Source organism: Ptychodera flava (genome assembly GCF_041260155.1).
Source record: "Ptychodera flava strain L36383 chromosome 3 unlocalized genomic scaffold, AS_Pfla_20210202 Scaffold_25__1_contigs__length_14229661_pilon, whole genome shotgun sequence".
In the NCBI taxonomy this organism is placed as follows: Eukaryota; Metazoa; Hemichordata; class Enteropneusta; family Ptychoderidae; genus Ptychodera; species Ptychodera flava.
The window spans coordinates 7,385,890-7,412,724 of record NW_027248279.1 but is presented as its reverse complement, the minus strand read 5'-3'; the positions used below and the strand labels follow the sequence as shown (position 1 = coordinate 7,412,724).

Sequence of the window (26,835 nt, the reverse complement as noted above, 5' to 3'; positions counted from 1 at the left end):
TTTGTCTAAAAATATAGTAAATGGTTCAGTTGCTACCAGATTACATTTCTCTTGTCTATATCACGCCATCTGATTCCTCACAATATGTGGGGTCTGGCTGAGAAACACAATATGGCATATTGCATGGGCATGCAGTCGACTTGGCTGGCAAGACTACGGATCTTCCCGTCTACGAGCACATTGGTATTAAAACACAGTAAGTTTCTACGAAAAGAAACGGGTAACAACTGAAAAAATGAAAAAAGATAGTATGGTTGTATGTAATGAAAATTAGAACATTGAGAAAAGTGTGAACAAACGTTTAAGTCTTTCACTTTCGAGGTTTATAATATAAACGTTTAAAAGAATATAACAACTTTTCTGTCTGTCGTTTGTTAAACAAAATCATCTTTTTTTAAGCGTAGTTCTCAATAGGATGATTCAGTCAAGCAGAGTTGGAGCATTGGACACGCCAGAGGCGTGAGTGAGCGCCCTCATAAGCCTGAATCTTACAGTCCCTGGCGGAGCAGCACTCTCGCTGAATAAAGAGTAGTTATTGTCGTGTTATGTTATAGGCAGTGCCTGAGATGTTATCAATGTGAGCAGCAATACATCAACGACACACAACGAATTGCAGAAGACAATCAAAGGTGTTTGCTTGATTACACATGCGATGATTCCGAACTACCACTACAATCTAGCTACCAGGCATGCGCCACCTACGTCAACTACAACGGTAAGAAACAAATTTCAGATCACACTACCGGGGAGGTCTCGCTTCAATGCTGGTCTCACAAAGCAATGAGTTCATGTTTTACATGTATAGCTCGACATAGTGAAATAGAGAACTGAGGAAGATGGTGTATACAACAGTCATGTATATTCAGTGATTGTAACATTAATGCGAATTTGTTATCAGAATGATTCAATCCTGTGAAAATAAAATTACCAGCTATATTCGCGCCCAGTAACCAGTTTGGTGAAGGAATTATGATAATATTAGCCATGAATGTCTGGAAAATCTCGGAATGACGATATCATGAAACACCTACTTCCTTGATAACAAACAGCTTGTATCTGAATTCATTGCCAAGTGGAATGGGATCAATGTCGATATTGTGATTATCATAATTTATTCAGTGAATGTTAGCATTCAGTCCAGAATTTGGTGCAGGTATCCTGTCAGAACAGATGAATCTACAAAGAACAAACTCTATAAATTTCGTCAAGTATGGAGGAATTTCTAATTCCCCATTCAAATCTCTACAATGACTACATAATAATAGGTCAAGGGATTTTATTTTATGCTACTAGGGTCGTGCTGGAGTAAAATGCAGGGGTCAAAAGTCTACTTTTTTAACATTGCCCAAGTCAAAGGTATCTGTATACATGTAGTCGTAAAAATATCATATATGTGTACTCTCGATGTTGCATTGATTCAAAGTATGTGTTTTCACAGTTCCTTTACGTTTGTTTTCGTCTCACCGTTAGTCTTCTAAAACATTCCCAGGTTTATTACAAATATTCACTTAGTTATTAATAAACAAATTTATTAATTGATTCATTGCTCTTTTTATATATGACTATCTCGATAACTCACGTGAGGTAAGGTCATTACTAATTCCTGTAGTCAATTTGAGACAGCTCGACCGGCATGTATTCACGTGTATGATACAACCATAGGTTCCAGTTCCGCTTCAGCTTTCTCAGCTGCCAGTCGAATCTTATCAACCGTCAGCCGAGATAACACTTGTTTGTTTATTTGTTTTTTGTTTGTTTGTGTCTTTCCTCTGGCCTGTTCAGCCGCTTCCGGTAAACTGCAGATCGTCAAGGGGTGTTACCAGAACGAGAACGGAGAATTTCAATACGCAGCCTGTTTGGAAGACGTGAAGAAACTCCACGTGATGTACCACTGTGACACAAGATTCGATGAATGGAGCTGTTTGTATTGTTGCCAAGGAGACCTGTGTAACAGAAGTGACGCCGCCTTTCGAACAAACTTCACTGTAGTTTTGTTTGTCGTGTTCTTTCACTTTTATGTATTTCAACCTGCTCTTCATGTGTGATACGCAGACAAGCGCTGGAATTTTTCAAATTGACAAGTTGTACGAATGACAAATTAAATTCCAATTTGGATGACAATATCGCTGAGACAGTGTATTCGATAAAACGCCATTAAAGTGGCAAAAAATGCAGTGTTACCTCCTGACTAGGAAGTAGGTTGAGTCACATGACAGAAATCATTATTTCAAACTCTTTGACCCATTCTGTATTGAGAGGCTGCATTCAGAGTGAAATCACAAGTACGAATAACAGAATATAGCCACTTATTTTGGTATTGTTCATAGAAATGACACTGTGATGTCTGAATATAAACTTAAACTTACTCTGGGCTTTGCTCTTGATCTACCGGGTCTCAAACTCATCACCATCCGAAGTATACTTCAACTGCCATTGGACGCCCAGGGCTATGTTGCACATACATTTCATAGACTTTCAGTGATTTTATCGAGTGCTGCGAAGCAGAAAAGAAGCAACCTGATGAAATACTAACACGGATTTATTGATATCGATGTTTCATAAATATAATTGTTTTAATAATTAAGAAATGAATATCACATTGCTTGGACTATTTGCTCCTAGTTTTCCTGTGCCCTCCGATAGTAAGCGTGATTCCGGTGGCCTTACCACTGTCCCACGAAGCCTCATAAAAAACTTTAAGTAAAAATATGCGATATTTAACACATTAAAGCCCCTGTAGCTGTAAGTGCCGTACGACGATCAAAATCAGGAAAGATTTAGAGCTGAGCACAGTTTTTGATCGGTTACAACTGTAAAAGCATATTGCACCTTAAAAGGTTCCTCCTGTATGACGATTTTTGTATCCCGGTGTCTTTCTTCTTGGGGTTCATCGAGAGTGATGTCGCGCTTGATGTTGACAGCTTCGTCGTATACTTTATGAATGAAGCCTGTTCACATAAACATTCTGATATTTATGCGCAAGGCGTAATAAAGTAAAGCCTCAACATTTAAGGTTTTTCGTTCTATTAGTAAAATTATAGACATGAGTATATGATAAATCGGTTATTACCCAATATCGCCTGTTCCTTGTGTCGTATCAGCATTCGTGTCATTTGTGCTGCGTCAGACACTCGACTTCGTCTCGTGTCTGACGCAGCACAAATGACAATCATGCTGATACGACACAGGAACAGGGGATATTGGATATTATATCATACCAGTATATTGATGGCGCAAATGCAGCGATCTGATTGGTCGGGACGCGAAAAGAACCGTGGTATATTGGCGATATACCACGGCTGGCATACGCGCGAGCTATCAGCTTGAGCAAAAACCGTTTTTGATGTTCGATGCCAGAATTTCAATATACTATAATGATATAATTGCAATAAATCACACCCAGTAACGGTATACCACTTGATTTTGACCAGTTCACTTCATATATGCACCCGCTATCGCTCGTGCATATATGTCGTGAACTGGTCAAAATCTCGTGGTATACCGTCGCTGGGTGTGCTTTATTGCTTAAATAACCTCTAATTAGGGGCCCAAGCCGACCGGCTGGGACCCTATTGTTATTGCTCAAGTTCTACTACTTCCTCTTCTTTAGGGGCCCAAGCCGACCGGCTGGGACCCTATGTTATTGCTCAAGTTCTACTACTTCCTCTTCTTCCTCTTTTTCTTCTTCTTCTTCTGCCGATTCTTTGTCGACCTAGATCTCTTAAACGGCTGAATGAAAACTTCTCAAATTTGCAGAGCTAAAAGGTGTTAATTAGTACTCGTGCACCTGACCCTTGAAATTTGATAGGTCACGTGACCTGGCGACCATATTGGATTTTCCAAAACCTAAAGATGGCTTCTCCAGAAGACCTAGGGGTCTAGTCGATTTGAATTTTTTTTGTATAGCAAGCATGACCTAAGGTCTTTATAATTTGCACATAAAATCGCATGCGGTCACGTGACCTTGGCCGCCATATTGAATTTTCTAAAATACTCATTTAATCTTTAAAAATCTTCTTCTCCAGAACCAAAACACCGATTAAGCTCAAATTTTACTCATGTTATCCTTTGAACGATCTCTTTCAAGTTTGCAAAAATCATTTTGATCGGTCACGTGGTTTGGTCGCCATATTTGATTTTGTGAAATCACAATTTAATCTCTAAAAATCTTCTTCTCCAGAACAAATTCACCGATTCAACTAAAATTCCACATATATCATCTTAAGTGTGATCTCTTTCAAGTTTGCAAAAGGCGTTTGGATCGGTCACGTGGTTTGGCCGCCATATTGGATTTTGCAAAAATCGTAATTTAATCTTTAAAAATCTTCTTCTCTCGAACCAAAACACTGATTAAGCTCAAATTTTACTCAAGTCATCCTTAGGGTGATCTCTTTCAAGTTTGCAAAAAAATTTCGATCGGTCACGTGGTTTGGCCGCCATATTGGATTTTGTGAAATCGTAATGCAATTTTTAAAAATCTTCTCCTCCAGAACAAATACACCAATTGAACTAAAATTTCACATTTATTTTCTTAGTGGTAGTCCTTTTAAGTTTCAGAAAAACATTTTGATCAGTCACGTAATTTGGCCGCCATATTGGATTTTATGTACATCGCAGTTTAATCCTTAGCAATCTTCTTCTCCAGAACCAATGTACAGATTGAACTAAAATTTTACACTCATTATCCTAGTGGCAGTTCTTTTACATTTTCGAAAGGCATTTGGATCGGTCATGTGCTTTGGCCGCTATATTGGATTTTGTGAAAAATTGCAATTTCATCTTTAAAACTATTCTTTCCAGAACCAACGCACCGATCCAGCTGAAATTTTACTTCTGTCACCCTTAGTGTGAGCACTTTCAAGTTTGTGAAAGGCGTTGGGGTCGGTCAAGTGGTTTGTTTGCCATATTGGATACAGCGACAATCGCAATTTCATCATTAAAACTCTTCTTCTCAAAAACCAACACACAGATTCACCTGAAATTTTACTCATATCTTTCTTAGTGCGAGCACTTTAAAGTTTGCGAAAGGCATTTGGATCGGTTAAGTCGCCACAATGTGCATAAGGCTGCAGTGTAAAACCTCGTCAGTCAGAAGATCGATCAGTGATGTATGTTATATTGTACACTTGAAAGTCAAAGACGGCACAACAGACTGCAATGCCCGCTGTCAAATTCAGCTAGCAGTCACACGAACCCTGATATCGGCGCCTTGTTTAAGGCAACTTTGGCGACCAGCTTTTGTACGCCGGGTGACTTTGTCGAGTATACTGCCACGGAAGTACTTAGAGGAGTGTGCCACTAGCTTTAAGGGGTGGCCGACTGCTGTGATTGACTGAATAAGAGACAAGGTCCCGCCAGGGCACAATTACTGGGGTCTACGCACAGCTGATATGTGAGTGTCAAGGATCATAAATGAAGCTGTTCGGGTAATTTTATATGTAGGTGTCTGAATGCAAGCTCACTTGTTTGTCACGAGTAAAAAAAGAAAGATACATGACATTGCAAGGTGTGGTGATTTGTTTATGTTTCTCTATCTGACATGCATGGAGTGGCCCTGGTGTGTTGTGTAACTGAGAGCATGTACCTGATTAAAAATGTAAACAAGACCACATCAAGCCCAGCTGTAAATGTCATAAAAATCGCTGATACACATCTATTAAAACAACACCTTGTTTAATGAAGTTCTGCAGCTTGATCTAACGTCACTGTAATTGCTGTGTGCCATTGCACGCCCGGTCTGTGACCGCCGAAATGTACCCTTTATTTATCAGCAATTCGGGGACTCTAATATCGATACTAGACAATAGTAGAATGACTTGCCCTATGCATCGGTACGCCAGATCTGTGAAATCGTCGATATATTTACTGCATGTTTATCGGGAATTTGGGGACTCTAATATAAATAGCACACAATACTAGAATGACTTGCCCTGTGCCTCGGCACACAAGGTCTGTGAAATTGCCGATATTTACCAGATATTTATCAGCGATTTGGGTACTCCAACATTGATACTAGACGATACTAGATTCTGTCAAATCCCGGGTAAATATCCGAGATATATCGAAGAATACACCACTTGCAGTTCTGGTCAAACCCGACTTCCAAGGACTGACTGTAAATTCGATACTGAACGATACTGGATTCTGTCAAATCGAGGGTAAATATCCGATATCGGAGATTTCACTACCTTACAGTTTTGGTCAAACCCGACTTACAATGACTGACTCTAGCTTCGAACTAGACTATATACTTTCTGTTAAATCGCGGGTAAATATCCGGTATATATCGGAGATTTCACCACATTACAGGTTTTGCCAAACCGACTTCAAAGGACTGACTCTAGCTTCTATAATAGACGATACTAGATTTTCTCAAATCGCGGGTGAATGTCCGATATATATCGAAGAATACACCACCTTACATGCAGTTCTGGTCGAACCCGACTTCCAAGGACTGACTCTAGCTTCGTTACTAGACGATACTAGATTTTCTCAAATCGCCAGTAAATGTTCGATATATATCGGAGATTTCACCACCTTACACTTCTTGTCAAACCCGACTTCCAAGGACTGACTCTAGCTTCGATACTTAACGATACCAGATTCTGTCATAACGCAGGTAAATATCCGATATGTATATCGGAGATTTCACCACCTTACACTTCTTGTCAAACCCGACTTCCCAGGACTGACTCTAGCTTCGATACTAGACGATACCAGATTCTGTCAAATCGCGGGTAAATATCCGACATATATATCGGAGATTTCACCACCTTACAGGTTTCCCAAATCCGACTTCCAAGGACTGACTCTAACTTCGATACTAAGCGATACTAGATTCTGTCAAATCGCGGGTAAATATCATATATATATATATATATATATATATATATATATATATATATATATATATATATATATATATATATATATATATATATGACATTTCATCACCTTACCTTACAAACCCGACTGCGAAGGACCGACTGTAACTTCGATACCAGACGATACTAGATTCTGTCAAATCGAGGGTGAATATCCGATATAGATTGGAGATTTCACCATCTTATAGATCTAGTCGAGCCAATCTAACTTCGGTATTGTATAGTCTAATAGCCAGTAAATATCGGATATCATATCAAAGTGCAATGTCGCGGTGTCCTCGGGATTCCGGGATATTATATAGCACTCACCCCGCCTATCGCGTTCACCCACAGTCCCTCAACCAAAGGAGGGACTGTGGTTCACCACACTCAGGTGTCTCACATCGCCTTCACCCCACTAAAATATTCACAAATCACAGTCTACGATGCGGCTAGCAGGCGGCCGCAATTACCAACTACAAATAGTTTATTGATTGTTGTCATTTGGGAAGGAAACTAGGTTTAAAATGGCTGCTGTTACTCACAGCCTGTCGGTAAATTGCTATTCAAAGCTGGACGCTCTTGCCATAGTTCTAGGTCTAAATAGGTGTGACCATTTCAGTTGATAGTGTAGCTGTTCAGAAGAATGTTTGCACAACTTATTACAGTGGGAACACTCAGTAAACATGTACTTCCTTAATTTGTGAAGTTTATTAGTGCAAAAGTAGCCCTGCGTTCAGGTGTGTTTTTTCCCGGCAACGGTCTGTGGTTAACTTGAGTCTCTGCGGCGAGATTCACAATGGCGATCTCCATGGGTAAATTTAAACGGCCAAAGCATACGGCTTTTTTAACAAGGTAGAGCGAGTAAGGCACTCCTGAACGGCGAAAATGTTGATGGTGTATAGCTGCCAATAAGCAAATATCCTTACTGACTTTAGAAACTTGTGTGAATTGGCTTCCTTGAAGATGAATTCGCAAGATTTTTCAGCTATTGTGACGTTATATCGGAAACAGATTTTCAGAGAAGGCGCCCGCTCGTCCGCCGAGTACAGTCGACGTACTTCCGCATTCATATTGTGCAAATCCGCAAGTCTTGTCGCGATATTGAGCATTTAACTTGATCGTCAGTGAAACAAAAAGATGTTTCTCCATATCAAAACATCATGTGTTTTATATTTTAGGGTTCTGTTTAAGTAATAGACATGAACATTTGGATTTATGATCCGTGATTTCCGCGATCCGTGGCATGATTTAACCTGGCAGTGGATACGCACTGACTTTTTTGGTGATGACCCCTGACCCACGTGTCATCGATACGCTGTGCGCTGTCCGAGCATCGCTTGCTAAATTCATGGAGCTACCAAAGCTCCATGCTAAATTCAAGCGTAAAGCAAAATGTATCGAAAGTCTAACATGCACAAATTTGTCAAGTCTTTGATTATTTTACTTTTGAACTGCTATGAAAATGGATATCTACGTATAATTCGTTTGAAAAACTGCTATGCTGAAACAGGTTTCGTGCCGTTATAGTGCGATATGTACAGTACAGCAGTGATAGAGATTGCAGGTTTTTTACAAAGGCTGCGTTCACAAAAAAAGGTGGGGGGGGGGGGGGCTGGAGGTATTCATTCAGGAAGGGGAAATCGAAAATTTTGGGGGTAGTAGAGGGGGACTTGAAAATTTTCTCTACCTGCAGGGGGCACTTGAAAATTTATTGGTTCCCTTTTATGTTTACATTTTCCGATTCCAAGTTTTTTTGTAGGTAATCTAATGAAGTGAATACCATTTTTATGTCATTCAAATGTTGTTATGTTAGTAATAATTTAACAGAATCTAGAACCATTTTGTCACATTCCATGACTTATATCTCGAAAAAATCTAAACATGTGTGATTGTCGTAAAAAAATCTAACTTGAGCCTAGTAACAGGGCAGAAGCTGCAACCGTTGATGATTTTTGCAATCTATCTAATATATCAACTACAGTTTCCTGCTGTCTCCCTACAGCATGCTCAAACACACAATGTTCAGTTTGTCGACAAAACCTGTATATATAAATATGTATTTAGGTGATAGTTTGATTAGAGTCCAGACTGACAGTCAGTTGTCAGCACTGATACGTGGTACACATACACAGGCTGTGCTAGCAAGCTGAATACTGGACAGTTCAACATGCTGTAGAGAGTAGAACAAGAACGCAGTTGTATGATAAACTGAACAAAAATAGTGTCAAAATTATCAAAGTTAATACAACTTCTTCCTATGGGCAACTGTCACTATCAGATACCGCCCTGCTACTGTAGTATATACGTGAGCAGTGACAGAGATAGCTCTGACTCCGATATACATTGTAGTTGAAGAAGAGTTTGTGTCTCATGACAGTAAAACATTACCTATAACAAGATCAGGCCAGAAAGCAACACAAGGAAGAACATATGAAAATTTTGCATTATATGAGAATTATAATCAAATATTAAAGAAAAAAGAGGGGGTCACCGTGCTTGATTTTCTAAATTTTCACAGTTTTATCAAAACATTATACAAAAGTAAAACTTTAAACAGTAAAGATGAAATGAAAAAATATATGACTAATTATTTATTTTTTAACCAAATTTGCAATTATTACGCCAAAAATTCAGAGATTAATACATTTATTTGATGGAATATTTTAACCTTCCCGTATTGTACATTTTGAGTAGTATCTAAATCATATATGTCTTGTACTTTTGAAACAAATTTTTGGTAGGTCACTGTGCTCAGTTAAGACGCCATATTTGATTTCTTGAAAATCGCAATTTATCTCTACAAATCTTCTTCTCCTGAACCAAAACACTAATGGAAGTGAAATTCCACTTTTGTCATTCTTAGTGAAAGCTCTTTCAGGTTTGTGAAAGGCAATTAGATCGCTCACATGTTTTTGCCGCCATATTGTATTTGCATGGAACAGATAAATGTGAGATGATGTTCAAAATTCTTCTTTACAAGAACTTGACTGTTTTCAAGGTAAAATTTGCACATAATATAATCAGTGGAAGATTTGGAAACCAGGTTAATCGCTTGGGCCCCGCCAACGCTGCTTGCAGCTTTAATCCTCTTTTTCTTCTTCTTCTGCCGATTCTTTGTCGACCTAGATCTCTAAAACTGCTGAACGAAAACTTTTAAAATTTGCAGGGCTAGTAAGTATCAATTAGTACTCGTGCACCTGACCCTTGAAATTTGATTGGTCACGTGACCTGGTGGCCATATTGGATTTTCCAAAAACCTAAAAATGGCTTCTCCAGAAGACCTAGGGGTCTAGTCGATTTGAAATTTTTTGTATAGTAAGCATGACCTAAGGTCTTTAGAATTTGCAAATAAATCGCATGCGGTCACGTGACCTTGGCCACCATATTGGATTTTCTAAAATAGTCATTTAATCTTTAAAAATCTTCTTCTCCAGAATCGAAACATCGATTAAGCTCAAATTATACTCATGTCATCCTTACAGTGATCTCTATTAAGTTTGCAAAAGACATTCGATCGGTCACGTGGTTTGGCCGCCATGTTGGATTTTTTGAAATCACAATTTAATCTTTAAAAATCTTCTTCTCCAGAACAAATTCACCAATTGAACTAAAATTTAATAAATGTCATCTACAGTGTGATCTCTTTCAAGTTTGCGAAAAGCGTTTCGATTGGTCACGTGGTTTGGCCGCCATATTGGATTGTGCAAAAAATCGTAATTTAATCTTTAAAAATCTTCTTCTCCAGAACCAAAACACTGATTAAGCTGGAATTTTACTCATGTCATGCTTACAGTGATCACTTTCAAGTTTGTGAAAGGCGTTTTGATCGGTCATGTGGTTTGGCCGCCATATTGGATTTTGCGAAAATCGTAATTTCATCTTTAAAAATCTTCTTCTCTAGAACCAACACACCGAGTAGACTGCAATTTTACATGTATCATCTATTGTTATATCTCTTTCAGGTTTGTGAAAGGCATTCGGATTGGTCACATGGTTTTGCCGCCATATTTGATTTTGCAAAACTCGTAATATAATCTTTTAAAATATTTTCCTCCAGAACCAATACACAGATTGAACTAAAATTTATACTCATAATCCCCAGTGGTAGTTCTTTCTAATTTCCGAAAGGCGTTTGGGTCAGTCAGGAGGTTTGTTCGCTGTAGTGGATATAGCGAAAATCGCAATTTAATCCTTAAAAATTTTCTTCTCAAAAACCAACACACAGATTTAAACTGAAATGTTACTTCATAACCTTATCTTTCTTAGTGCGAGCACTTTCAAGTTTGCGAAAGGTATTTGGATCGGTTAAGTCGCCCCAATGTTCATAAGGCAGCAGTTTAAAACCTCGTCAGTCAGAAGATCGATCAGTGATGTATGTTATATTGTACACTTGAGAGTCAAAGACGGAACAACAGACTGCAATGCCCGCTGTCAAATTCAACTAGCAGTCGCACGAACCCTAATCTCGGCCTATTGTGTATAGTAACTTCAGCGCCCAGGTTTTGTACGCCAGGATGACGTTGTCAAGTATACTGCCACGGAACGAAGTACTTAGAAGAGCGTGCCACTAACTTTAGGGGTGGCCGACTGCTGTGATTGACTGAAATAGAGCGGGACAAGGTCCTGCCACAATTACTGGGGTCTACACACAGCTGTTTTGTGAGTGTCAAGGATCATAAATGAAGCTATTCGGGTAATTTGTATGTAGGTGTCTGAATGCACGTTCACTTGTTCATCACGAATAAAAAAGTAAGATATTTGACATTGCAAGGTGTGGTGATTTTTTTATGTTTCTCTATCTGACATGCATGGAGTGGCCCTGGTGTGTTGTGTAACTGAGAGCATGTAGCTGATTAAAAATGTAAACAAGACCACATCAAAATTGCTGATACACATCGATTAAAACAACACTTTGTGTAATGAAGTTCGTGGTGACGTTGAGATCTAATTGAAACTAAAATGTCAATATTATGAAGTAAGGGTATGATAAACATTATAGGCTGTTGTCATAAACATTTTGAAATCGGAAAGTGAGAAGTAAAATACTTGTAGAAAAATGTATTGCGTCACTGTTGCTGAAATAACAGGCTATCGACTCAATGCCGGCGAACTGCAAAATCGTCACTCACAGCCTGCAGGTAAAATGGTTAAAGGGGAAGTTCACCAAGGATGATTTTTACATATGTGTTAGCTTTGTGGTCACTTACCCTGGAAAAGCTATTTTCGCCATTTATAACTCGCACGATTTTTACAAAAACCGATAGAAATAGTACAGGAAGTTGCCCATGTATTTGAATCATGGGAAAAAAGCCCCAAACTTGGAGCTTGCATAATGTGATATGGAAGGCACCATTTTCCCATGGGTATGGCATTGTCCACTCACCAATGCTTAAACTTGGCTATGCGTATTTACATAACTTTTGTTTATACTGAGTATCCTTGCATAAACGATGATTCACTTATAATAAACTGTCCACTGTCAGATTTTGTGTTGCTGTTTACTACTGTGTTACTGTGAGTGGACAATGTGGGGGCCATACCCATCCGAAGATGGTCCCTTCCATATCACATGATGCAAGCTCCAAGTTTGGGGCTTTTTCCCATGATTCAAATTACATGGGCAACTTCCTGTACTATTTTTATCATTTTTGTAAAAAATTGGGCGAGTTATAAATGGTGAAAATAGCTTTTCTGGGGTAAATGACCACAGAGCTACCACATATGTAAAAATCATCCTTGGTGAACTTCCCCTTTAATCAGAGCTGGACGCTCTTGCCATTGTTCTAGGTCTAATTAGGTGCGACCATATCAGTTGTTAGTGTAGCTGTTCAGAATGTTTGTTTGCGCAGCTTATTACAGTGGGAACACTCAGTAAATATGCACTTCCTCAATTCCAAGGTTTGAATATTTAAGCATGGAGGTAGTAGAGATTTAAGCATGTGGACTTGAGTGACACCAACGTTCAGAAACAACAATGCTAGAAACTTTTGCTCCAAGTACCACTACTGTCACTATTCAGTTTCAACGATCAACTCCATGAGTAATTTAGAACGTTCTTGTGTATGTTATCCAAACACTCTACATTAGGTGCCATACAATAAATTCTTGTTTGCCGTTGGCGTGCTGGTAGGATTTTCAATGGACGAAATCTGAAAAACAAACATAAATCGCCTGCTTGAAAATAAGGTGCGTTGTGGCCTTCCTTTGTTCGCAATGACGCAGGCAGTGTTTCCGCTGCCTGCTCGCAAAATCGCAAATGCGAGAAAAAAGTAGCGTTTGCCGAGAAGATTTAGGCAAATATTATCCAAACTTGCGGATCGAAAATTGCAGATGACGTCATCACTTTGTCTGTCCACGCGCTGTCCTGCATTCAACTTGAGAAGTAATACTTTATCTCTGTGCACCCCCGACCTTATGCGTCAGAAGATCGTATTTGTAACACATACAGTAATGAATAAAATTGTTACGAAATAGCTAACAAACCAAAAGTACCCATGTTTACCATGACTATTTGACTAAGATGTTACTAAGTTTTGGGTTGGACAACTTCGCACAATGTACCTACAGATTGCTCCGTGCACTGTGCAGTACAACGTCGTCACAGGCACGTTTACTTGGTAGTTTGTATAAGTATAGTTTATGCTACGTTCCGACGTTCTCTTCCGTAGAACGTCAGAACATAGCATAAACTACACTTATACAAATACCTAGCTCTGCATGACAGGGCTGTGTGTTACCGGCGTTATACAATGTGGTGGGAGGCCGTATAACGCCGGTAACACACAGCCCTGCCATGCAAACAGCACGCCTGTGAGTGTCATCATCAACACTGAAGGATCGTAGTGACGGTGACGCCTCCAAAAACGGCAAACTTTCGTTTTTGACTTTAGGCAGCTCCACCAATATTGGGGAGAAACCACCCCTAACACAGGTTGTAAGCGCAAGTAAAGCTATGAAATGGAAAGAAAGATTATGATCAGAGTAGGAAAGTCGACTGGAATTTGCAAAGTTAGGAACGGCATGGTTAAAAGCATACGAGCGAGTAAGGCACTCCTGAACGGCGAAAATGTTGGTGGTGTATTGCTGCCAACAAGAAAATATCTGTACTGACGTTAGGAACTTGTGTGAATTGGCTTCCTTAAAGATGAATTCGCAAGAATTTTCAGTGTATTGTGACGTGATATTGTAAACAGATTTTCAGAGAAGGCGCTCGCTCGTCCGCAGAGTACAGTCGACGTACTTCCGCATTCATTTTGTGCAAATGTGCAAGTCTTGTCGCGATATTTGAGCATTTAACTTGACCGTCAGTGAAACAAAATGATGTTTCTCCATATCAAATCATTATGTGTTTTATATTTGCGGGTTCTCTTTACGTATTAGACATGAACATTTGGATATATGATCCGTGATTTTCGCGATCCGTGGCATGATTCATATCAAGCTGGCCGTGAATAGGCACTGACGTTTTTGATGATGACCCCTGACCCAAGTGTCATCGATGCGCTGTGCGCTGCCAGTGTCCGAGCATCGCTTGTTAAATTCATAGAGCTACCAAAGCTCCATGCTAAATTCAAGCGTAAAGCAAATTTATCGAAAGTCTATAATGCACACATTTCTCAAGTCTAAGAGTATTTTACTTTTGAACTGCTATGAGAATGGATATCTAATTCGTTTCAAAAATGGTATGCAGAAGCAGGTTTCGTGCCGTTGTCTATAGCGATATGTGCAGTACAGCATTGATAGCGATTACAGGTTTGTAACTATTAAATATAGCTGCATCGCATACGCCTAACTTTTGCCTCAGGACTAGTATTATTTGACACTTAAAAAGGAGGATTCGTACTCAAGGCTGTTATGATTTGTTCAGCTACCCACTCTTCTTAATGCAAAACTTGTAATCTTATAAAAGAGATTGTAGTTTCAACTTTTACCACGATGTTTAGCATTTGTTTCCTGAGTAACAACTCCATGCTTTGTTATTGCCAGTAACTTTTGCATTTTAATATTTGGAATTTTCAGGTTTTGAAGAACACCCTTTTGTTCTACCAACATTTTGAAATTCATAGTGTACAGGTCATTAAAACAACTAGTACTACGCCAAGAAAAATAAACATTTCTTTCTTATTCTAGACATATTTCAAAAATTATGTGGTGACGCGGGTTTCTTTTTTCATTCTTCAATCAACAACGCAGGAAAAAAATGACAACATCATGATGCACGCAGAGACAAATGTACAGCAGTGTTGCTTTATTATTTTTGTACAGCAACAGTTCAGTGGTTTAAGCGCAGCATTTGCACAGTTTTCACAGAGTAATATAAGAGTGAAATATGTATACAGTTCTGATCTGAATGTTAGTGTCAATTATTTGTACGGTTCTGTTTTATACATGCACTATCGTGATGTATTTTTTGCAGGTTTTTTCATGTATTTCCTCATTAGCAGAAAATAGGACGCAGAGGAAGAAAAAAAACTTTATTTTTCTTGTCATCACATCAGTCTGTATGGCTGACAAGTGACCACACAATTAATGGACTTTTATTGTAATACTATTTCCCATTTGTCTATGACACACACTTTTTAAAGTCATGTAAATGGGAAATGGGGAAAATGATCTTTGACACGAAATTTTCATGTATAACAACTAGTTCAAGGATATATCAACACATAGGACACATATTAAATTTACAGAATGAGCTAGGATGGTATACATCAATTTGGCTTAAAATGCTGGTTCGCCTAGACATAAAATGATGTGGTGAGGCAGGAATTTGTTACTGTAATTTTTTTTATTCTTCAATCAACAACACGGAGTTAAACATGACAACGTCATAGGAATGCACGCAGACTGCACAGCAGTGTTGCTTAATTATTTGTGTATAACAACAGTTCTTTGATTAACTTAAGCGCAGCCTTTGCACAGTTTTGACAGCGCAATATAAGAGTTACATATGAGTACAGTTCTGAATGGAATATAACTGTCAATTATTTTTTTAAGCTTCTGTTTTATACATATACTATCGCCGAGTTTTTTGTGTTTATTTTGTTTTTTAATTATTTCCCAATGAGCAGAATAAAGGCTGACGCGGCGGATCTGAATTGACGGGCACGAGGATGACAGACAAAATTTTTATTTTTCTTGTCATCACATCAGTCTGTATGGCTGACAAGTGACAACACACTCAGTGGAAATTTATTGTAATGCTATTTCCCGTTTGTCTATGACACACTTTTCAAAATCATGTAAATGGGAAATGAGAAAAATGATCTTTGACAGGAAATTTTCACTTATAACAACTAGTCAAAGGATTTGTCAACACATAGGACACATGGTAAATTTCCAGAATGAGCTATGATGCTCTACATCAATTGTACTTAAAATGCTTGTTCGCTCTCTCTGTCAAGCATACTTTTCACAATCATTTCACATGGGAATTGAGATGCGTGAGCTTATAAATGTATTTTACATGTGTTAACAACTAGTCTAAAGATTTCTCTACACATGAAACACATGGAAGCTCAAAATTTGCACATTGTATCATCAATGCAAGTACTTTCAACCATGGCAACCGCTTGGGCCCCGCCAACGCTGCTTGCAGCTCTAATTATCAGTGTTATTGTCCATGTGATCTTGATGAAGAGACGTGTGATGTTTTCTACCGCATATACGACAGCTGAATCTTGATTTGCACTCACTGTACGTCTCCCAGATTTTTGTCGTCATTGACAGCAGACTTGAAGGCGTCAAAGAAACTCACCCAGATCAGTATGTCTCCGGAGAAGGTGGGTAGTTGAAGTTTCGGTAGACTAGTTGTCTTCACAGAAGTAGACTGAGTTGCGAGTAACTTTCCTCCGTTGTTAGATCTGGCTGGTGATGAGCTTTCCGAATTTCTGTCGATAAATCTACATATCTTGCGTTTCCTGTGGAACACGTTATGGAGATCGGTTATCGGAGGCATCATGGGCCAGTGGCTAGAGCAGTGGACTCACGATCAAAGGATGGTGAGTTCGAGCCCCGGCATGGCTGTGGTGTTGTGTCCTTGGGCAAGGCACTTTATTCCTCATTGCTTCTCCCCACCCAGGAGTGATGGGTATGGTAGGACAGTGGTTGTAATGTGCGCATTTAGCTCTGCTGCGCTTATTGGCTGCACATGTGAGCTGTTGTCTGCTCCCCAGGGAGTTGAGTGGTATCATATTAGGTCCAGTGACCAGGGGTAATAATAATTGTAAAGCGCCTTGATCACATCTACTTGTGGATATGTGCGCTATGTGAACCAAATATTATTATAAGAACCAAATATTATAGTCGTCGGCCTCCTCGATGACTCCTTCGAGTGCGCCCTCGTCAACACTTTCGATTATTTTCAAATCTACTGATGCAAGAATATCGTATTTAGAGTTTATCAACTCACTTAGAGTAATGAGATTGTCGAGGGCAGTCGTCTTGTTGGCTTCAGAGTCGAAAGAGGCGATGAGATTTTCGGCCTTGTTGAAGAGTTTGGTCAGCGAAGCCCGATGGCCTCTTCTCGTTCCCTTCAGTCTCGTGAGTGGTGTCGATACGGGTTGCTCTGGAGCGTCTGCCATCCTGGTCTCGGCACCAAAAAATGTACGGGATGGGGATATGAGCAAGGTTCTGGGTCAGTATAAATAACTGGATCATCGACACCCGAATCAGCGTTCAACCGCTTTATTGACTAAAACTCAACAACACTAAACTAGTACTGAACAGTAATATCTATAGAACGTGAGAAAAGTATCCAGTTTTGGCAGGATACCGCAACATCACAAACTCGTTGTGATCGGCTATGAATACTGAAAGCTGATTGGCTATCATAGTTCAAAGTCTGAATCCGCACAAGTCCAAGAAAATAAACTTTCATCATCAATAATATCGTTCATGTTTAATATCAATCTTTCGTACATTGTTTACATTCTTGTCCCCTATAATAGAAATTGTTATCACTTATTGATAATCGTATCGTATGAATCTTTGCTTGCGTATTGTGCATTTTCCTAAAATTTGACTGTATCGGAGACAAAATCGGGCTCCAGGTGCTTGCAAAGTCAGTTTTTTTCACCTTTTGAACAAAATCTTGCTTGCATAATTTTTTTGGACGATAAAGACTTGAGTTTATAATATTTCTGCAACAAATGAATCATGTTATCATGTAATCCCGACGAAGGTTAGCGAATGCAAATTACGCCTGAACGATATCGTTTGAAATCATTATAACGTAGCTACAAATTTCCCTGTTTGCACTGAAACCTTTTTTTCATATAATAGTCCCACATGCCATATAAAATATAGGATGTCCAGGTCTCTTACAACAGAAACACGAATGAATATTTGTGAAGAAGCCGTCCAGGGGGCGGACGTTTACAATGTTCACTTTGCTAGGCAGCCTTATCAACGAGTCTGACCTTAAACACGTCACTCAAAAGTGAAAGGCGTAGCTACAACAAACATTGATCTATATCGTCCACAGCCCTATATAGTTGCCATTATTTCCAACATTTCCTGATAGAAATCAATAATTTTCTGGATAGATCTCGCTGGAGCCGCTCTACAATATGAAGGTATACCTAACCCTGTTCATGATGTTTGCCGTATCTACTTGTGGTAAGTGTCAAGGTTATGTCACTTACGGGTTCACAAGCAATGCGCCGCCTACACGCGACTTGACGATTCAGTCATATCGGACAACCAACGTTCCCACATCATCATGTGTCAAGAATCAGCACAGAATATTAGATCTATGTATTTCTGTTGATCGCATAATGGCGGCTTCAGAGTCTGAGTTTAGGTCGTGAAAAGCGTGGAATTTACTGCACCATGAGCTGACTACATTCTCTGGGTGTGACAATTTTATTTGATATGGCAGGGTGTGTCGTCAGTAGCCGACACACACAGAATCTGACTCCATCGATAGAAAACTACTCGGCAGCTGCAAGCTTAAGGTGACGATTTCGGTTTCGATTCACACGTTAGAATAGTTAATCACGATATAGATTAGATCATACCACCGTGGCTACATAGGATGTACTACACTATGCGTAACGAAAATACCCCATTTCCGTGTGACTCAGCCTTTCATCATGCAAGTGACCTCGAGTTCATAGTAATTACTATTCAGCATAATAAACCAGATAGCTTGCCGTTAAAGGGAGCTATGTGCTCGTCCGCATGTTGAGTTACTACTCAACATTAAGGGACGGACCATTAGATCTTGGGAGGGGGGTGGTCAAAAACAGAAAAAAAAAATTTTCAGAGCAAAAAGTTAGGAAAAAAAAAATCTTCAAACTAGTTTGCAAAATAAAAAAAAAATAAATCAGAAGACAAAGGCGTAAAAAAAAAATCTGCAAAAGTCTTTAAAATTTTGAATTTTTTTTAGATTTTACCGACTGAAAGCAACTTTCTGTATTTTTTACTACATCCTCCAGGCACATTTTTCATTGTAATTTATACATTGAGTTTGACTGTATCCCTTATACTGGAAGTTGTGATTATCTTAGCTTTTCAGGACTTTTGTATTCTGATCACTTGAAAATTATGAAATTATAGAGCCTGTTTTCTACTTGTTTCCTGCGTACAAACCAAGCAGGTACACTAGGTAAAACATTGAAACTATGGTATGGTTGTCAAGACAGAAAGTTGTATTGCCTTTTAAGATCAAGGTAAACAGATGCAGGCTACATCAGTTTCATTTTTTCACAGCATTTTATTGCAATGATGAATGCAAGAATGGCTGAACAAGTAGAAACACGTCAATAATGATAAAACAACATATCAAGTCATTATGTATTATTTTGCTTTTAAAAAGGCATTTTCAATTCTTTTTTTCTCAAAAAACAGCCTCAAAAAACAACAGCAACACATGTTTTAACATTCAACAATACACTACCGTACGTAGAATGCCATCTATCCAACAAATCCCAACACAAAAACACACAAAAGGGTTGAACTTTGGAAGTTTCTCGATAGCAAATACTGAATAAATCTGCATGAATAATCGTTTTTGTGTAGCAAATTTCAAAGAAATTGGACAAGCCCTTTCAGACAAATATTGAAATTTCAACACATCTATACACATCCAATCAATTTGGACATGCTGCTACAGAGAAATAGATGTTTTGATCAAAAAAGTGCATCAATTGCTCTAAAAACACAAATATGCAATTTTAACTATATTATTTAGCTTATTTTAGCTTCTCAGCTTGTCAAATTAATTGTAAATCATGAGATATGCATGATGTTTGGTGGGGTGAATGTAGGCATTTCACCACGCAGTAGAAAGGGAAGCCAGGAAACCAAAATAGTAAACCAAATAACACCATTTTTATCTCTATTTTTCCAAAGCTCCAACAGCAGGAGGGGGGACACCCCCCTCCTGACCTCCCCCCGCAAAAAATACTCCCCAAGTGCCACCAAATAACACCATTTTAATCTCTATTTTTCAAAAGCTCCAATGGCAGGAGGGGGACACCCCCCTCCTGACCTCCCCCCGCAAAAATACTCCCCAAGTGCCACCAAATAACACCATTATAATCTCTATTTTTCAAAAGCTCCAACGGCAGGAGGGGGAACCCCCTCCTGACCTCCCCCCGCAAAAATACTCCCCAAGTGCCACCAAATAACACCATTATAATCTCTATTTTTCAAAAGCTCCAACGGCAGGAGGGGGAACCCCTCCTGACCACCCCCCGCAAAAATACTCCCCAAGTGCCACCAAATAACACCATTTTAATCTCTATTTTTCAAAAGCTCCAACGGCAGGAGGGGGACACCCCCTCCTGACCTCCCCCCGCAAAAATACTCCCCAAGTGCCACCAAATAACACCATTTTAATCTCTATTTTTCAAAAAATTCAACGGCAGAGGGGGACACCAAATACCACCATTTTAATCTCTATATTTCAAAAGCTCCAACAGCAGCAAGGGGACACCCTCTCCTGACCTCCCCCCCCGTGACCGCTTCGTGGCCGCTTGTGGTGCTCAAAAAATCAGAAATTTACAATAGTAAAAAAAAAATTTTCACAATTTCATTGTGACCACCCCCCTCCCAAGATCTAATGGTCCATCCCTAAAAGCGAGGCTCTGACCATCATCGTTTATTAACGGACAAGGGCGAGAGGAGAGCCAAAATTAAAGTGTGAGGCTTGCCGAGGGTGTTATAGGCCGTGGGCTAGAGGGGGTCTACGTGCACCCCACAGGATAACAAACCTGTGCTTTTCAGAAGCCATGAAATCCCTAGAATACGAAAATGAATTTTAACAGAAAAGATATAGGGATGCAATAGCTGTTACAGTCATGTTTCTGAAAGGTACTGCAAAATCACAATTTTGCGACCGTCATCTGTCTTCTTGTAAGTCATTTTTTTGACATAACCTCACTTGTTTGGTATCATTAATTAGAAAGTAAATTAGGCCCTAGAACTTGTATTACGCAAATGTTTTATTCTCTTAAAGGCCAGGGATTTGATCCCTGGGATCAAGTTTGTTTTAGGCTGTAAGAGGAGTATTGAGGGTTAGAGCCTTTTGTTTTCCATTGAAATTGCAATCTGGTATGTAAATTTCCTTGCAAGATGACACCGACTCAGGCCTTTAAGAGTGACGTGCTGCGCTGTATGCGAGCTCAGTGTTTTTGTCAGTGAGTATCGCAACACGCGACGCACTGTCACGCGCGCTGTAAGCCGTGAACTGGAATTTGAATTTCTGCTCTCTGCCTTACAGCACATTGAACATGTTACAGATCAAAAAGTTCACAGTTTGAACAGTAACCGTCGACGGCTGACGGAAAAATGTTGAAAATTATTGTTGTTACTGTCAAGTGTTAGCACGAGTTGGAGATTGGTCGTATTGGTAGTCGGTGATAGAGCAGCAATAGGCCGAATTACTTAAAGGTTAACTTATATTATTTTGGAAGTTAAGTCAGTGTCGTAATGAACTATCAAGAAAGCCTATGGTTTGGCTCCCAGCGGTTCGGTGGCGATGACCCCACTCAGTGTCATATGCGTATTTCCAACTGGAACTCACCGTGGACCTCATTATTCGTTTTATAGAGTCGTTTTATGTTGTTTTGCGGAAAAATAAGTATCGCTGACTATTCAAACAAAATTTAAACTAGTTTGTTCCAGAGTCTGATCGTCCCGGACATGCAATTCAAAATTTAACAATCAACACGATTGAAACTAATTTGGGACAATGGATTTTCATATATTTCAAATTTATCTGAAGTGTTAGGTGCAGTATAGCTATTTGTTGCAATATTACAAATTACTCATAAAAACAAGTGTGTAACTTAAAAAGAAAAGCAGATGAGCTTACATTTGCAGGTTAAAACGACCTTACTTCACCATCCAATTATCCCAAATTAGTTCCAATTTCGTTAATCTTTGATGTCATATTTGAACGTTTTGTCAAGTAGTTTTTTTTCACTTATAAAACAAACATGACAATAATAGTTCACCCATAGGAACCCCAAAATGCTATCAAAAATCAATATGAACACACCTATGAACTCGTCTGTGATGTTCTACTCATCATTCGGCAAAAATCCTTGTAAAATATATAAAATCACGGACAATGCTAATTCCTGTATTCTTTTTAAAGTTGGTATTGACATAATATGGGAATGCCGTTTGAAAGACCATGGATCATACCAAACGATTTTGTTTGAATTTGTAATTTTTGTCTTATACTTTAAATGTTCAGCTTTCACTCTGTATAAACAGGAATTACTGCTCCTACACAACCAACTGTTTGTTGTTAGGATCCTTTATTGACGCGCAACGGTGAATTACGCGCAGCCTGAGGAGTCTAGTCTTTGTGGGTAGTACATTTGCTGGTCAAATACGGTGACAGGTCTTTGTAGAGAGTGAAATGCGACTGCATAGCTGAATGATTACTGTGATATAAATAGACAGGGTCTTCGTATATGGCTTCAGTGACCAGTGAATCTTGTCACCTGGGACGACATGTGTTGAAGTAACTCTGATTTCTAAAGACCTGACCTAGGGATCAATGCATTATTCATCTTAGTTACGCTGTTCAAAACGTTTACTGTAAACTTACCTATTGTGTATATCGCTTGCGACATCAGTTATTGGTATATCTGCTGGTATTTGTGTCCCATTGTGTTCTTAGAGTGTTACTAATACACTAAATATATAATGAACAAAGACAATGTGAGTAATATGGTTCGAAAACGACTTCTGCTTGACCTACATTTCCTGTACGTCTGTATAATGTGTTCACTATTTATCGGTAGAACTAGCTGATCCACTTTCACGAATGTTTCAGGGAGTGACACATTGATTTTATATTATTTGATTTTACAATTAACATTCTGGTTTGGCGTCGATTGTTTAAGCAATAAAGCACACCCAGCTATACGGTGTACCACGAGATTTTGAACAGTTCACCATATATATGCACGAGCGATAGCGAGTGCATATTCGAAGTGACCTGGTCGAGTGGTATACCGTCGCCATGTAAGCTTTATTGCTGTCAAAACAGTATTGAAATTCTGGCATGGAACGTCAGAAAAGGATTTTTGCACTGGCGCGTGTGCCAACCGTGGTATATCGCGAATATACCACGGTTCGTTTCACGTCTCAACCAATCAGATCGCTGCATTTTTGCCATCAATATAGCCTACTGGTATGATATAGTTGTTGGTTTCTGGCTGTAATATCATCACCCAATAAGTCAACCGGGTACGTTTGCAAAATATGAAACGTAAATTCTTGCTAACAATTATCAAGATCCCAGAGATGGACATTTTTTTAAGTCGACAATTTCATTTAGTGAAGGTCGTTTTAATTTTGACCACGACAGCTTCAACGACCCCATTGAAGTCATTCACGCTGACAATTTTAAAATTGATGAAACTCGTCATACCAGTTTGATGCTTGGTTTAAAGTTGTTAGCAAGTGTGTCTAGTTTCTTTTACTCTGGTCACGGTACAGATCGACACCGACAAAAATGTTTATTTTTATTTTACCTTTGCTATAAAAACATGAACAGCTTTTGTAACCTTGTGTTACACCTTCGTTACATGTCGTGTCAGATGGAGCCAGGTAAAATACGTCACAACATCCAAGGCAGTAACCAAGTTGTGGTAATAAAAGTAGAAATTGTTGTTCGATGTCTGCTGATGACAATCCATTTTACATTTTACCTTTCAGTGTACAGCCTAAAGTGTTACATCTGCAAGGAACAGTATGACGGTCAAATGCCACCCGTTGCCAATGACAACTCAGAATGTCTAAATGAAACGATATGTGACGACACTGTTCTGCCGACCAATGAGACTCACGATACCTGCTCTACTCAGGTCGAGTACAACAGTAAGATGACTAGTTATGTGAATATCAGGCACAGATTTACAGTGAATTTTGCACACCCCAGAGCGAGGTCATCGAATCCAACAAAGCATTGTGGGGGCTAGGACAAAAAGATAAAGAACACGTTTCCCATAACCCGACGAACCACATTTAAAACCCTCCGGACCCTTCCCTTTTCTCATTTTCACAAATTAAACAAAAATGTGCCGAATTTCACTGATTTTTGTTGAATAATCTGAAATAAATTTAAAGTATATAACAAAACAAAAAAGTACCATACTGAGCTACCCAATTTACGAGGCTTTGTGTACGGAAACCTCCGTTTATATTTCTTACGCCTTGTTCGGAGTCCTTCATCAATCAATTTAAAAAGCGCCATTTATCCAATATTATTGTTCGAAGGCGCTGTACATTAAAAAATATTCTGTAAAAAGGGTATGTAAGCAAAATGAAAAAGCTCAATAAATACATGGTGAAATAAAAAGATAAAAAATAAAAGTAAATGAAATTATATAAAATCATTCTGTACTAAAATAAAATAAAATAATACTGTAAAAGGGCATGTAAGCAAAAGGAGAGCTCAATAAAAATTGTGAAATAAAAAAAGAAAGTTTCAAAAACAATCCAATAAAAAGTAAAACCAAGTAAAAAGCTACCACACTGATGGTGGTTCCCTTTCACGCAAATGTCATAATAAAAACACCACGACCCTTATGGCGCCGTTCGCCGAGGTTGTTATAGCAATGGATTTAAAAAAATATATAATACCAGGGGTTCCTTATGTTGACTCGCCTGCAATGCTTACATCTCAGTCGGTTTGTCAGCGTATCTGTCCGTAATCGCATTTACTCTCCCACTTACATTCGTTCACTTTCGCCCACCCAGTGAACTCACTCACTCACTCACTCAGAATTTCACTCTTCACTCCTTTGCGTCTTCTCTCAGGTGACATCGGCAAACTCCAGATAACAAAGGGTTGCTTCGGTTCATTCAGTGAACACTCCCTTGATGACTGTCTTCAGGAGAAGGACAAGTTGGCAGTAGATTATCACTGTGATACAAAATACAACGTATGGAGGTGTCGTTATTGTTGTCAAGGTGACCTGTGTAATGAAGAGGCTAACGCTAACGACTCTGATGAGTCAAAGGTCGGTAGGGCACAGGTCGAATTGACGACGACTTTTATCGGACTGATACTGGCAATATTTGGTGCGAAATATCATTGCAAATGATTGACTCATTTTAACATCTGATCTTAGTTCATAGCTTTGTACTTTGTTTTACGCAGATTATATCAGAAACCGTATATGCATGATAATAGGGTAGCGTACAAGAATAGTATAGGGTCCCAATCTGATAGATCAGATTTAGAGATGAACTCCTCCCTTCGTCAGACAAAAGAAGGTGACTGTAGAAGACATGAGAAGAGAAGAGCAATGAATGATGCAACATGTGACCATCTCTGATTCTTATTTAACAGAGAGCACGGGAATATAGCTAACAAATTTCAAACAATAGAAACCTAGCTGAGTACAGTCAGATCTCAAATTGTTCAAATGTTATTCATTAGTGACTTATAGGTGGAATGATGCCTGTCTAGATGAAAGATGCAACAACACGACGATTAGCTGAGATTAAGAATGATGAATGTTGTAGATAATGGTTATTAAGGTCATCTATCAAACAGACAAAATTTCTTGAAACCTTTCCGTAGAATAATTTGATAATTATTCACAATGCCATGAAATCGTGTGAAACATTAGTAGCTGACTATTTCTTGTAAAAATTGTACAGGGACAAACCTTTATTATAATTGTTGCAGAGTAATTACAGGGCTAAATGATTTATTCCCTCTGTTTTGTTTTTTTTTGTATACCGACGGCATATTATGTTATTCAACATCCAAAACGTGTTCAATCGTCCATAATTCTGCTTGTCAACACTGTGTCTACATGTTTGTTAAACACTGTTTTGTTCATATTTGAATCCTGGTCCGCATCAAACTTTTCACTTATGTCGACAGTAATAATGCAGTCTTCACTTGTACTGGCTAAGTGGTGACAAGCTGAATAATGTGTATCTTAACATGCTTTGGAGAGTTGGACAATACTTTGGTATATAAAAAGTAAAATATTCATAGGTTACATCAACTGACCCTTTACGGTAACCCTAACTTCTCCTTTCTAAAATATTAAAAAGATGCAAGAAATGTGCAGTATGGTTTGTTGATAGAATGATTGATATTTTCCCAACTATTCAGGAGTGTGTCAATATAAAGATAAAGAAAAATTATTATGTTGTCGTCACAATTGAACAATGCATAACTATGGGTGTATCAAGTTTCAAGCATGCGTCCGAAATTAACAACAATATTAACTAAATGAATGTAATCTTGTACTAAGTCAGGCTCTTCAATTGTGTCAATTGTGGAAATATGAATGATTCCGTCTATCCAAATACTCATCTAGGGTAAACACCAATATACACTCTCGTATTCACCTCAGCATCCACACGGATATGTGTACAGGCGTCAAAATGGCTAACCTTGATTCACACAAAAATACTGTAGCAACAATTTTTCTCTTGAAATGTTGCTTCAGGCCAATATATTGTCTTGGACTGGTGG

The 26,835-nt window shown here is 38.8% G+C and overlaps 1 protein-coding gene and 1 long non-coding RNA gene across 2 annotated transcripts; both read left to right on the top strand.

Moving 5' to 3' along the window:
* The first annotated feature begins 573 nt into the window (after positions 1–573).
* On the top strand, positions 574–3,012 carry LOC139125272 (uncharacterized). The gene is made up of 2 exons (XR_011550178.1): positions 574–715; positions 1,783–3,012. It is a non-coding gene; the product is annotated as an uncharacterized lncRNA (long non-coding RNA).
* A 15,241-nt stretch (positions 3,013–18,253) lies between these two features.
* LOC139125591 (uncharacterized) lies at positions 18,254–26,418 on the top strand. Its single transcript, XM_070691692.1, has 3 exons — positions 18,254–18,485; positions 24,051–24,212; positions 25,155–26,418. Exons 1-3 carry the CDS (start codon positions 18,437–18,439, stop codon positions 25,439–25,441), a joined length of 498 nt encoding a protein of 165 aa, XP_070547793.1. The 5' UTR covers positions 18,254–18,436; the 3' UTR covers positions 25,442–26,418.
* The last annotated feature ends 417 nt before the right edge of the window (positions 26,419–26,835 follow it).

Bases quoted from the DNA above. Each gene is read 5' to 3' on its own strand.
- LOC139125591 (XM_070691692.1), top strand. From the start codon at position 18,437: ATGAAGGTATACCTAACCCTGTTCATGATGTTTGCCGTATCTACTTGT. The intron at 18,486-24,050 runs GTAAGTGTCAAG...TTTACCTTTCAG, and splicing joins GTTTGCCGTATCTACTTGTG to TGTACAGCCTAAAGTGTTAC. The intron at 24,213-25,154 runs GTAAGATGACTA...GTCTTCTCTCAG, and splicing joins TACTCAGGTCGAGTACAACA to GTGACATCGGCAAACTCCAG.